The 13516-nt window shown below is 41.9% G+C and overlaps 2 protein-coding genes across 2 annotated transcripts; one reads left to right on the forward strand and one right to left on the reverse strand.

Annotated features, from left to right (window-relative positions):
• The first annotated feature begins 1917 nt into the window (after positions 1-1917).
• On the forward strand, positions 1918-7747 carry LOC106581272 (nuclear FMR1 interacting protein 2). Its single transcript, XM_014163228.3, has 4 exons — positions 1918-2231; positions 3638-5313; positions 5461-5493; positions 5612-7747. Exons 2-4 carry the CDS (start codon positions 3702-3704, stop codon positions 5674-5676), a joined length of 1710 nt encoding a protein of 569 aa, XP_014018703.2. The 5' UTR covers positions 1918-2231; positions 3638-3701; the 3' UTR covers positions 5677-7747.
• A 676-nt stretch (positions 7748-8423) lies between these two features.
• LOC106581273 (E3 ubiquitin-protein ligase TRIM17) lies at positions 8424-11555 on the reverse strand. The gene is made up of 5 exons (XM_082966714.1): positions 10896-11555; positions 10577-10672; positions 10169-10398; positions 9718-9739; positions 8424-9267 (listed from the first exon to the last, which is right to left on the reverse strand). The coding sequence occupies exons 1-3, from the start codon at positions 11316-11318 to the stop codon at positions 10195-10197; spliced, it is 723 nt and encodes a 240-aa protein (XP_082822840.1). The 5' UTR covers positions 11319-11555; the 3' UTR covers positions 8424-9267; positions 9718-9739; positions 10169-10194.
• Positions 11556-13516: the final 1961 nt, after the last annotated feature.

Below are 13516 nucleotides of genomic sequence, written 5' to 3' on the forward strand. Positions count from 1 at the left end.
CCACAGGGTATGGCATGGCATTGCAAAATGGCGTGATAGCCTTCCTTCTTCAAGATCCCTTTTACCCTTTACAAATCTCCCACTTTACAACCACCCCCAGACCATCATATTGCGTCTACCATGGTTGACAGATGGCGTTAAGCACTCCAGCTCTTTTAATTTTTTCAGTAACTCACGAATGTTCTTTGTGATCCGAACATCTCAAACTTAGATTTGTCTATCCATAACACTTTTTTCCCCAATCTTCTTCTGTCCAGTGTCTGTGTTCTTTTGCCCATCTTGATCTTTTCTTTTTATTGGCCAGTCTGAGATATGGCTTTTTTTTTTCAACTCTACCTAGAAGTCCAGCATCCCGGAGTCGCCTCTTCACTGTTGACGTTGAGACTGGTGTTTTGCGGGTACTATTTAATGAAGCTGCCAGTTGAGGACTTGTGAGGCGTCTGTTTCTCAAACTAGACACTCTAATGTACTTGTCCTCTTGCTCAGTTGTGCATTGGGGCCTCCCACTCCTCTTTCTATTCTGGTTAGAGCCCATTTGTGCTGTTCTGTGAAGAAGAAAGGTCTTTGTTTCTGGCCATTTTGAGCCTGTAATCGAACCCACAAATGCTGATGCTCCAGATACTCAACTAGTCTAAAGAAGGCCAGTTGTATTGCTTCTTTAATCAGCACCACAGTTTTCAGCTGTGCTAACAAAAGGGTTTTCTAATGACCAATTAGCCTTTTTAAAATGATAAACTTGGATTAGCTAACACAATGTGCCATTGGAACACAGGAGTGATGGTTGCTGATAATGGGCCTCTGTACGCCTAGGTAGATATTCCATAAAAAATCTGCCGTTTCCAGCTACAATAGCCATTTACAACATTAACAATGTCTACACTGTATTTCTGATCAATTTGATGTTATTTTAATGGACAAACAAAATGCTTTTCTTTCATAAACAAGGACATTTCTAAGTGACCCCAAACTTTTTAACGGTAGTGTACCTATTTAGGCAATCCCTAGCCGCTGGGCTGCTCAATCCCTAGCTGCTGTCCTGTGTGGTGTCACTCTGGCCTAACACACCTGAAACCAATAATGAATGTTTCACCAAGATCCTAAAGCTGAGTGGGGTGTGTTTGGGTTGGGGCGCTACAGGGCCATAGACCACTAGGGGCAGGACGGGGTGACCCAGCTATATTGTGTGCAAGTAAAAAGATCTCTACAGTACTATTGGTCATATGATATGAATTATATTTACATTTACATTTTAGTCATTTAGCAGACGCTCTTATCCAGTGCGACTTACAGTAGTGAATGCCATACATTTTTCATTAAAAAAAAATATATTTTTCGTACTGTTCCTTATATGGAGGGTGTACTGTTTCTGTGTGTTAATGTGTAGGTGTATGTGTGTTTTCATTTAACTTTTGTTTTCCATACCTTGGGAAGGAACTTGTTGTGAGAGAGTTCAGTTATTGACTAAACTGGTGGGGGTCGGGCGTGTAGGTGTCTCGGATTGGCTGGGTGGTCTGGCTGAAATTTGATATATTTATAATATATCTTGTTGTTCTTTATAGTGTTGAAATAAACATGGTTCCAACACCTCATATCACACACTCACAAACTGAAATTATACTTAATGAAGTCACACTTGTGTACATTGTACAATCAATGAGTGATTGAGAGAGCATCAACTATTACATGTATTTGTCCGTGTCCACTGTATACATGAATCGCAGCAAACTTGGTTCCTGTTTCAGTCACGTTCGCGTGGGTCAAACAAAAACATCATAATGATTGAATGGCAATAGAGCCTCCCACAATGCAGGCAATGGCTGTAGAATCAAGTTGGTACAGTCAAAACGTAATGATTTTTACAACACCATTTTTGTAAAAAACAATTATGCGCAAGTCGGACAATTGTTAAACCCCATAATGCAACACACTGAAAGGTCACCGACTTGGCAGAAATGATCCGCTTGTACACGCCCAAACGTAGCTCAGAAATGAAGTCATGGGCGTTGATTGGGAATGTTTTGGCTATGCGACTGGCTAGCTAGCTAGTTTAACAGGGGAAGCAGCCTTCGTGGATTTGCATTTAATTTGCACTTCAATGGAGGACCGGACCGGTGGATGGTTATCTGAGGGCTGTTTGAAGCATGTAGACGAGAGTCACCCCGGTCCACCGAACGCATGGGTAGAAAATGATCAACAACACCAGTACGAGGAAGCGCAGACGGAGAAAACGGGTCAGAATGTCCCTCCATAATCTACTACAGTACAGTAGCAACAAACTTTTGAGCCGTCACTAGCCAGCTTGCTGCTAGGTGACTAGCTAGCTAACTACACAGCTAGCTATTCAAATAAAAAATGAGCTAGCCCGATGGCTAATTAGGGTCTTTTTAGAGAACGTTGTTAGGGAGTGTTTAGTTAGTTATCTAGATTGTTACGGTTAACTAAGTTAGTGAACGTTGGCTAGCTAACGACAGTTCGCTGGACATTGACCTTGTGCACCGTCTAATAACCGGACCGCTAACGTTAGTTAGCAGCATTGTAAGCCAGAAATGATTTAAGAAATGTGCCAGCGAACAAGTCTGATGTAATTACTTGATACTAACGTTAGTCAACTGAGTGTCACTTTTGCTAACGTTAGCCTTTTAGGAATGTAGATAATGCGTTATCTAACGTTATTGCAACACGAACCGGCTTCTCTGGAATGTTCCGCTAACATTTGCTAGTTAAGTAACATTGGCTATTCTTTTTAGCTAGATACGGTAAACAGTAACTTTTTCCTACGTTTATGTAATTGTAAGAGTTATGGTCTGAGTGTTGACATCAATGGTAAATGTGTTTGATCAGCTGTTTTTCAAGTATATCGTAGCTAGCTAACAGCTATCGTTCATTTTGGGCCTGTTGCTCTTGTCACTTGATCTTCTCTGGCATCATTGGCACAGCCAGTAGATCCGACCCACTTGCTTACAGCTGTACTATGTCTATGGCCGGACGGCATTCCTGTGTATATTAAGACCCCAAGGAGCCGCTGAAGATATAGCTCAGAACGTACCTCAATCCAGGGATGAGAAATGCATTGTACTCAGAATTGTCCCATTATCCCAACTCTTCCATGGAAGATTGAATGACTGCTATAAAAACTAGCAGTCGTTCAATCTTCTTGGTGTAGCAGTTGGAATAATGGGACTTTGGAGTACAAAGCATTTTTCATCCTTGGCTTGAGGTAAATTTTCCTAGTCATATCTCCCTCCAGTAGTGTCTTAATATACACAGGAATGCTGTCTGACCCTAGTGCCACTATAAGCAAGATCAGATCTGCTGGCTAGTATTGGCAATGACATGTATCAAGTCATGTGAGTGGGCCTGACTGTCTTTCAAATGTATTCATGTTTTAATGTTTAAAATAAATGAAAACATACTCATTAATTAACACTTTCAATATCAGATTTTGAATTGTCTGCAGGAAATATGTCAGGGGCATCAGAGTTTATAGCCATACAACTTCATTGGATAGCCTGTATTGTTATGGACATAGAAAAAACAGGCGTGTATTCCGTTGGGTGAAGATAGTTTAACAAATCTAGGCCTACTCTATGCAAGTACAGTGTATTTAATTGTGTGTTTTTTTTTGTCATGTCATCAGGTAATGGAAAAATAAATGGAAGCCCAGTGGAGAGGGCGAGAGAACACCCCTTCTGTTCCTGTGGATGCCCTTCATTACTCAAGCTGCAGACAACTTGAAACCAAAACCTCCCAGGAACCTCCTCGCCGCACACACAAAAGGCAGTAGCAATAGCCATTTTAAGAACAGTATGAACTGCAAAAATGACACGCCTTCAGAGTTGAAAACATGTGATGGCAAGAGCGAGTCCATTGCTTTACCAAATGGCGTTGTGCTCCTCAACCCTGACCTGTATGCTAACGGCTACCCCAGCATGCCTGGACCAGACAGTGGTGGCAGTGGTTCTGAGAGTGGATACATCACTCCCAAGAAACGCTGGGCTCAGCGGAGTGCAATGGCAGAGGAGACTGTGACTGCTCAGCAGGAGAAGGCTGCGCTTCAGACAGTTATGGTCACTAACAAACATGACACGGAGCCTCACACTCCAGAGGCTGCCGATACAGCAGCAGGTTCTCAGTCTCCCACCTCCATCACAGGTGTCCCACCTGTGGCTCAGGCCCCTGTGGCTCAGGCCCCTGTGGTTCAGGTTGGTGAACTACAGTGTAAGAACTCTGACGGCAAGGCTGCTGCAGGCTCTGTTAAAAAGCTGGAAGACAGACTAAGCAAAGCTAAGCTTACCTCCACAAAAAAGGATTCATGGACCCTCTTTAAACCACCCCCTGTCTTTCCTGTGAACAATAGTAGTGCCAAAACAGTGCCCAAGGTCAGTTATGCAAGTAAAGTGAAGGAAAATCTAAACAAAGCAGGTGACACCTCACCTCCCCAGTCCCAGGTGCCCACCAGACTCTCCCAAGTCCCCATGTCTGCTGTCAAAACCATCACCTCCCCTAGCTTCACCAATGGACTCCTATCTGGAGAGGGGAATAGCTGCCCCCTCCCTGCGCCACTTTTCACCACTACTGTTTGCACTGGAGCAATGCATGTCTCCCTTCCCCGCAAGTGGGAGAACGAAGCATCCTTGTCCAGCAACGGCGCTAATATGTCAGGCACCCCCTCCGTTACTACCAGAGAACTGAGAAAGCCCAGTCTCCTTGTTTACCCCCTGGTCACTTCAAATATGCAACCAGCCCTCCCCAGCGCCCGCCAAGTGGACTCACCTGCCTCTAAGACAAATCCCAAAGCTCTGGTGGACATTTTCCAGAACCAGTGGGGGCTGTCGTTCATCAACGAGCCCAGTGCAGGGCCTGAGGTGGGGCCGGCAGTGGGGCAGCCAGCCTTGAAAGGCCAGATCGTGGAGATCACCTTTCAGGGAGGCGGCCCTACAGCTTTGCCTCTGCAGGTCTCTGCCACCTCCACTCTGAGACCTGACAACCCCCTCTTCCCAAGAGCTTACAAGCAGGACAAACAAACTATCTCCCAAGTCCATAGCAGTTTTGGGAAATCAGGCCCTCACTTGGTTCCTGGCCCTGATGCTGCCCTGGGAGGCCAAGCCCCTGGCACAGACACTCTGATTGGTGAGGCTGGTAGTAGATGTGCCATAGTTTCCTCTTCTAAGGACCCTGGTGCTGAGATGCCTCTTGCCTCCCCTGCTCATCCTGTGTCTGCTCTGGTGAAGGAGCACAGCCACCACAAGGGTTGTGACCCAAGATCTTGGGGGGCGTTCGATCTAAAAGCTGCTGTTATCTATCACACTAAAGGTAGGTAGCTGTTGCCTCTGATCATTCGAAGTTAAATAATTGTCCTGCTATGGCTGGTCCTTATAACAGAAAGAGAATGGTGCATGTATAACTACTGTATTATGAATCACTCACTGTACTAAATACATTGTTTTTATATTTTTACAGAGATTGAATATATTCAAAATTTACAAAAACAAGGTAAGCTTGTAATTTCTGCTGTATGATTGTGGAGAGATTTTCAAGAACCCGAAAAGCCTTATTGGTATAGTATGTCTGAGCTAAGCAAATCTGACGTGTCCTACTTCCCTCCGTCTAGATTCAAAAGGAGTCGTGTTCTATGAGCAGTCCAAGGATGGGCCTGTTCAGTTAAGTCATGACTGAGTGTTACGCCCTCTCCTGGCCGCTGCCTCATGAATTGGTTCCCTCTCCTTTCTGAGACTCGTGTGCAGGACTAATTTGATGTGAGCAGCTTGTGCTGTGGGGGGGGGGGGGGGGGCACAGTATAGCAGCACCACAGACAGAGACCACACTGAGCCTCTTACAGGGATGCTGTCATTCGTGAGATTACAGGTTGGTTGAACAGTGGGGGAACAAAACTGTTTGACAGGAAACGTGTCAGCAAGAGTGACTCCTACATTTCGCCCTCAATTCCCATGTTCAGAGAGAGCTTTGTTGAGGACATCAAGTGACGTGGGATGCTCAGACAGTCAATCACCACCTCGGCATTCCCGCCCCATCTTTGGAATCACAGGATACTTGAAAGAGATGACCTCTCCTCTCTCAGCCTGTCATGGAAGATGAAACATTTTTATTTCTTTAGGAATTTAAAATGTTCACATTTGACCTGTAAGTTATCACAGATTTAAATGGGAAAGGCTTGAACGTTTTAGAATGGTTGCCTTCTAGATGTGTGAACAGTGTGCTGCAAGGTGAAAATAAGTTGAGGTTTTCTGCTTGTATTCTAGGTTGGATGCAAGCAACCAAATATCATGGGGGAGGCTTTTGTAAGCCCCTGCAAAACATATATATTTTTGGGACTTTTGGTTCACATGTTATTTTTCCCTGTTAACAGAATTACACTAATTAGAAATCCCAGGTCATTGGGTGGGTAGATGGATGGAACTTGTTAAAATGAGTATGCATCCGTCTCCCATTGAGGCCTAGGTCTACTGCCTCAAAGTTCTGTTTCAATTCTTTGGGCTCTGTTAATACCGGACTGTTTTTCTCAGGATGTGTGGTGGTGGTTACCAACACTGCAGAGGCTATACTTTTCATTTTTATATTTTCTGTTAATCATCCAGTTTATAAATCCAGGTTATGCTTAACATGCTACATCTACTTACCATCTCAGTGCCCCATATTTGCGTACATTTTCTTCTAACATTTCGTTTTTGAAGTTCTAGGGAGTCTTTCTCATTGGATTTTGCACAGGATTGGCACTTAGGCAGTGACCACTGTTTTGTACTGTAGGAACGCTCTAGAGATTCATGCAGAGCAGTATTTTAACCAGAACTATGCAAATGTTCGTGTTACAAATCTGCTATTGACATCAATGCAGGATTTAGCGTAAATTTAGGACAGACGTCTCAAGTCTGTTTCGCCTCCAGAGGAGAACTGTTAGTATTTAGTTATTTCTTATTCATAGGGAAAGGAACAGTCCTTTCTGAGACCGTTAGTTGAGGATTTCTCTCTCCCGAGTCCCCATACGTGAATTTAATCAGCCTACATTATGATAACTGATCAGCACTTTAAATGTAGTTTTATCTATTTTAATTCCAGTCAAATTTAGTAATTAACAAAATGAAATGTCTATTTATCCCAGCCAAGTCTTTGGCCCCTAACAATTACAGCATATTTTTAAATAGGACAGTCTGTTAATGATCTAATATAGTTATTGCCAAAAAGTTTTGTCCATGTTAATAATCAACTATGCCAAACTAAGCCAGAGTACGTCTTTGAACATTGTTTGTCTATGCTTGGGTATTCATTTAGTTTAGCTCTTTACTTGCTCTTAATTTCACTTCTGGGGATTGTCAGGCTATGATCCGTTTTTGAGAATTATAACTAACTTTTTTTTTAGGTTGGTTTCTCAGACTGGGTCATGCTTTTTAGGAGGTCAGTGTTTTTATTGTCAGGGTTAATGTGAAAATATAAAAGTCTATTTGACTGATAATGGCTCATTTATGGCATCTTCATTCCTTTAGTTTGTGTCACTCTAAATCGCAATTCAAATATTAGAAAACAATCTAATAGCTCTGACGTTTGCATTTGGTACTAAAATTATACTACAGTACAGTGTATTTAGAAGTTGTGCCATGTTGTCGACTGTTCATGCTGTCATGTATTAAGTTACGTTAATTGTTGCTCACTTTTCTTTTCCTGCTGTAGTTATGCTAAGGATTAACAAAAGTTGTCACAGTTTCTAAATCTATTAAAAATGTGATGATAATTAGCTGAAACTTCCTGTATTCTTGTTATTTAGATGACTTATGGCTGTACACTCAAGTCTATTTACAATAACTGCCCCATAAATGAAATCAGTCCCATTAATTTCCATACATAAGTAGTTGTTTTTCCTTGTCTCAAGATCTGAGGTTTGAATGGATTAAGAGATGCACACAAAGCCAGGAATGTATAGAGCAGGGGTATTCAACTCTTACCAACTCTGGACCTTGGCGTTGAGGTTTAGAATTGAGTTTGAGTGGTATAGAGTAATACTAGTGGACCTAGCAGATTCTAAACATGCTGTGAGTGTTCCACTACAGTGGTTAGACAAGGACGTTTGAGTCATAGCTCAACACCCCCTTTTACCAATGGAATGAGTGTGTCAGTGAGTAGAAAGAGGACAGACATCTGAAAATGGAGGTACTACCTCTTTAACCAGTCACTTTAACAGAGACTAGTTCTGTTTTCTCTTGCTGTCGGTGCCTCCTGTTAGATGTGATGTTTGGAGACTAACATGCCTGAAATTGAGAAACTTAGGAGATAAAAATAAGGGAAACAATTTGTTTTACATTGTATTAATAAAACCTTGTTGACATTTGTATGCAGTTAGACATGCTTTTGTTAAGGAAGTAAAATATTGTTAGTTAATGAATGAAGATCAACATCACAGAATGACCAGACAAAGAGCAAAAATACAGATTTAATATACCATATACAGCATTATCTGACAATAGAAAAACATCCACAGCAATCAAAATGCTTTTACTGGATCAATCAATAAAATATCAACATTAGGCTACATAAAATGAGTGATGTGATCCATGAACAATTTGATTGCTTCACCTGTTGATAAGACCAGGGTCAGAATCCATTGAATCATTCTTATAGAGCTGAGTGGGTCTCTCTAAAAGATAGTGGAGACAAGTCCAATGAACACCTCTCCAACACTCAGGGCTATGAGTAGAGTGCTAGGAAACAGTGTTGTGGCAGTTATTACATCAGTTTGTGCTGTATTTAACTGTATTGTCACACTGGTCTTCACTGGTAAGATCCTCAAAGTTTTATCATGATGAAATATAGGGTAGACTGTCTTTGTGAAAGTGTGTGTGATTGTGTGTATGTGTGTGTTTTTATCAAGGTCAAAGAATGACAGCTTTCCCTTGGTCCAGTCCAGATGCACTCTCATCTTTTGGGAAAGGGATCTACTGTGAGGTGATGGAGATGTGGCTTTGGGGACATTTCTAGGTATACACCACAAGTAGTCCAAACATCCCAGGATTCATTTGGCATACCGCTACAATTATTAGCCCTGTTGGCATGCATAGTGGTCACACCTACACCATCCAAATTCTCAATATCCCAGCTGTCTGTTCCAGAGTTAAAACCTTCAGAGCCTAGGACACATCCATCAATCCTCTCTGGGTTGTCAGGAAGCTGTAGTACTCTATAAAGCATCCCTTAAGCTGGTCAAGTCCTCGGACAGAATGAGACATGTGCCTTCAGTATTCAGGTCCAGGATTACAGGAGCTGATGAGAGAATTTAACTTTACCATTTACTCTGGAAATTACCCACAAGTTTAATTGATACTGACATCTAAATATGAGCATTGCAATAGAAAGAATAACATCGTTTTTATTATTATTCAGAACAGTATGGGGGTCACTACTGGATTTCATCTGAATTTGCCTTTTAAACTCCTTTGACTGATACTGTTCTATGACTAAGAACAAGGCGCAGACGAAACCTACTGTTGTTGTTGCTGTAAAACACTCATTGTAATGAACAATCCCTTGCATCTTCACCCAGACTCTGAACTGCAGGTTGCCCAGGTGTTTGGCCACTTTTATCAGCGCTGCGGAAACCCTCTCTGCATCCGGCAGTGGGTGCTGGGCTCCGGAAGAACATTTAGTGTTCAATACTGCTCTGATGTTGGGTTCTGAACCACAGAGAGGAGATACAGGATTAAGATCACTTACCTTTCACAGAGGCCTTGTAGTTCTGAAGAGGAACAAGAAAGCAGGTGAGATGCAAATCAGTGTGATCAATAAAATAAACAGCAAATAATACTGTAGAGAACGGCAGGGCAGGGAAGTAAACTCAGGTCACCGGCATCTATCCTACTTGGTAGGAATTGTAAATTGGCTCATATAGCGAGGATCGCTATATTGCCTCCTCCAAACAGGAAGGAACATGCTTTAACTACTTAACACATCCTGGGCTGTGCATTCCCATTCCCACTTCTGACACCAATGTGGTGAATGGGGGCGCAGAGAAGTGAACCCGGGTCACTGACATGAAAGGCAAACACCCTACGCATTGTGCCAATAGGGTTAACCCACTTGGTGGGAATTGTAACGTGGCTCATATAGGAAGGATTGCTACAATACTCACAATATACAATATCGACTCATAAGATCAGCTGTTTACCTGCAAGAATGAGAAGTCTTCAACTCTCAGCTGTTGTCGATGGCTTTAATTGTGTCTGAAAGTGATGATATTTTTCTGTTCATCTCTATTATATTGTTCTTTATCCCCTGAGTCTTCCGTACCTCTTCCATCCTCACTGCATCTATCCTGGCCGCCTCTTCCTCTCGCAGAAACTGGTACAGCTTTTTAAACTGCTCCTTAATCTGCCTCTCTGTGTACTGGGCTTGGATCTGGAGACAGTGAGAGGAATATCAAGACATACTCTATCCCCCCCACAGCTGACGGCATACAATCAAAATTGCTTCACCTCAGTCTTCTGTTACAGTATGATGATGATCTAGAACCGAGTTGACAACAAACTAGCCAAAATGAGTACAATGTTGTTGCGTCAATACTCAAATTTCATACCTTGATATGTTTTGCTGTTTTATCACAGGTGAGTTTGATTTCATTAAGGAGCCTCAGTTTATCTTTTAGGTGGTTCAATACAGTCTTGAGTTTCACCTGAAATTAAACATGGGATTCACAAACTTGTTACTCTATGTGAAATTGCTGTGTAGGAAAGACATTTGGTTAAGAGTAAAAAACAAACAGATTTCACAAGCTGTATCTTAGCACCAACTATTGTAAAGCACCACAAAATAGTGCTACATGTTAAAAATAATCCAAATAGAAACAGCTACTACAAAGGTATTTCTTTCCCACTACCTTCTCCAAATAATCCTACCTTATGTTCCTGTACAGCTTCCTGTATGGGGATGCAGTCATGCGTTTTATGTTTCCTTGAATCACGACACACCACACAGATGGGCTCTTGATCCTCCATACAGAAGAGCTTGAGCTTCTCACCGTGCAGACTGCAGAGCACCTCAGACCCTTCTAAAAAGTTCTGACTCCTTTCCTTTAAGACAGCCTCACACAGGTTCTTTAGAGCCCGGTTACAGAGTGGATTACCCATTGAAAATACTTCCCTACAAACTGGACATTCCTGAAATCCTCTCAGTCTCCAGCACTCCTGTAGACAGGCTTTACAGAAGCTGTGGCTACATGATAGGAGGACAGGATCACTGAAGATGTTTAAGCACACAGGACAGGAGAGATCATCTTCTGGGAGAGACACTCTGGAGGCCATTTTCTCAGTCACACTCATAATGCCCCACTGTAAGGAATCAGTTCACTTTCACTTTTAAAGACTCACAGTTGTTTGGTAGCAGGCATCTACTATAAGACTATAAACTAAAGGATGTCCTCATCTCCTTCAGTAAGTGATCTGAAAGGTCCTGTGTCATGTACATTGCCCTTTGTTGAACAAAACAGGCAAATAAATAGAGTTCTGTCAAAGAGTGCTGTGTTTACTTCCTGTAAAAATACTTCCTGCATTCTGTGTATTACATGTGTATGAGGGGAGGAGCTTCGCAGCTACACAAACATACGCAAAAGTCTGTACATAAATATCATAGCAAAGAAACTGATTTGTTAATGTTTCTTCCTTCAATCATTATGAAGAGGGGCTGACTACCCCCTAAATTGTTAGTGGTAGATGTTGAGGGTCTGTGTGTGAAGGCCTCAAGTCCCTTGTTTATTTCCAAGTTAACCACTGGAGGGCAGTCAATGTTTCACAGAGCTTGTGTTTTGAAGACACACTGCCCTTTACAATGAATAATTTACCCTATAGCGCTTTTTGTGTACAATAACTTAATTCATTCAAATCATCTGGAAAGGAATCTATGAATGAAAATACAACTTTATTTCTCTAGAGCAGATTTTTATTTTTGCATCATGCAATTCTAGCAATTTGATTAGAGATTAGGTTGTTCAGAGGTCACTTGTTTTTATTGTTTTAATTGCAGGATGTCAACTGCATCTATTGTCTCAGGGTTGTCCCATTGTCTCCCTATTACCACCGTCAGAGGGACAGAGGGTCTTTACCATGTTTCTGTGTGGGAAGAGGACAAGGAGCCCTTGGCCCTTCAACCTTGACCACCGTGTGTTTGAGGCCATGATGACTACTGTGTGTAATTATGGTGTGAGGCAGGTTAGCATGGGACTTCCAAAGCGTCTCCCTACTCTTGTCATGTTGAGGGTGGAGGATTTGTGAAAATCTTTATTTCATATTTATTTATGTTATCCTTTTTTCCAAATGGGCAGGTCTGTAATGCATGTAGAAGCAGTGTTAAGGTGTACATCTTGCATTTGAAGAAACATAAAATATCATACCATTGTCATTCCTCAAACCATTGTCATTACAATAATATTTATACATTATTAATATTTATCATACAGTAGATTCAGCTCTGAACACAGAACTGTCACTAAATGGTTGATTCTATTCATTGTGAACATGAGTATTTGTGAGCCTTAATTGACTCAACTTCTGAGGAAATATAACTTGGTTTCTGACTTCCTCAGAGCCTCTAAGCTCAAGGTGTTGTTTGGCCAGTGCCTTTACACATGGATAGGGGCAGAGAGGGTAAGATTCCTGCATCACTACAGGGGTAAACAACAGGACTTGTCTTGTAATCAGATCAGAGCATTTTACTGCAGTCCCGACAAAGAAGCTTTTGCCATGGTGTCAGTGAAAGCATAACTTATCACTTATCAGGGTTCTAATATTTTCCTTGAGTGAAAGGCTGCAGGGTTTGAATTGTAGAGCGCTTGCATGGATAATGCTAGACCGTGGGATGTGCAATGCTGGAACATAGCTACTGTAGGCCAGTTTACCTTGAGCGTGGCACTTCACTTACAACAATACACCAGTGGGACGCTAGTGATTTAACTCTCCTTGTGTATTGATGATAGACTCTCATGTGTGGAAGATTTGTGTTATTAACAGCTCATATTTCACTCTGCTGGAATACATGGCTTTCTCATTGAAAGCCCAGGCATAGGAGGCCGTCTCTGAAACAGTACACTGTAAAGGTAAATCATTTGTTCAATGTGAAGGCTTTGGCCAGCCAGGTATTACTTTAGTTATTGCATGTAATTAGAAGGTCCTGTCATATTTGGAATGAGGAAAGACTCATTTATCTAATATCTTTCTGATATTTATCATTACCTTTGTTTGCAAGTGTTCTTTTATTGGCAGATGGGAATGTTTGCTGCATGTTCTCACCATGGAAATAATCCAACAGAAATACAACAATACAACTCACACAGTGATGACAACTTGGCTCTGTATGTGCACAGACTGATGTGTCATCTAACTTGATGATAGGCAGACAGACAGTTTTAACGGGCACTCATGGCCGAATCCAAACTTCAGATCTGCGAGCGTTACAAATGTTCTCACAAATCTCCCATTGACAGTGCTGGATTGAAGATGACAGGTGATTGATGCTGATGTACTGT

This window comes from Salmo salar, chromosome 20, assembly GCF_965601325.2.
Source record: "Salmo salar chromosome 20, fSalSal1, whole genome shotgun sequence".
NCBI lineage: Eukaryota > Metazoa > Chordata > Actinopteri > Salmoniformes > Salmonidae > Salmo > Salmo salar.

Bases quoted from the DNA above. Each gene is read 5' to 3' on its own strand.
- LOC106581272 (XM_014163228.3), top strand. From the start codon at position 3,702: ATGCCCTTCATTACTCAAGCTGCAGACAACTTGAAACCAAAACCTCCC. The intron at 5,314-5,460 runs GTAGGTAGCTGT...ATATTTTTACAG, and splicing joins TGTTATCTATCACACTAAAG to AGATTGAATATATTCAAAAT. The intron at 5,494-5,611 runs GTAAGCTTGTAA...CCCTCCGTCTAG, and splicing joins TCAAAATTTACAAAAACAAG to ATTCAAAAGGAGTCGTGTTC.
- LOC106581273 (XM_082966714.1), bottom strand. From the start codon at position 11,318: ATGAGTGTGACTGAGAAAATGGCCTCCAGAGTGTCTCTCCCAGAAGAT. The intron at 10,673-10,895 runs GTAGGATTATTT...GTTTAATTTCAG, and splicing joins AAGCTGTACAGGAACATAAG to GTGAAACTCAAGACTGTATT. The intron at 10,399-10,576 runs GTATGAAATTTG...CACTGTCTCCAG, and splicing joins AAACAGCAAAACATATCAAG to ATCCAAGCCCAGTACACAGA.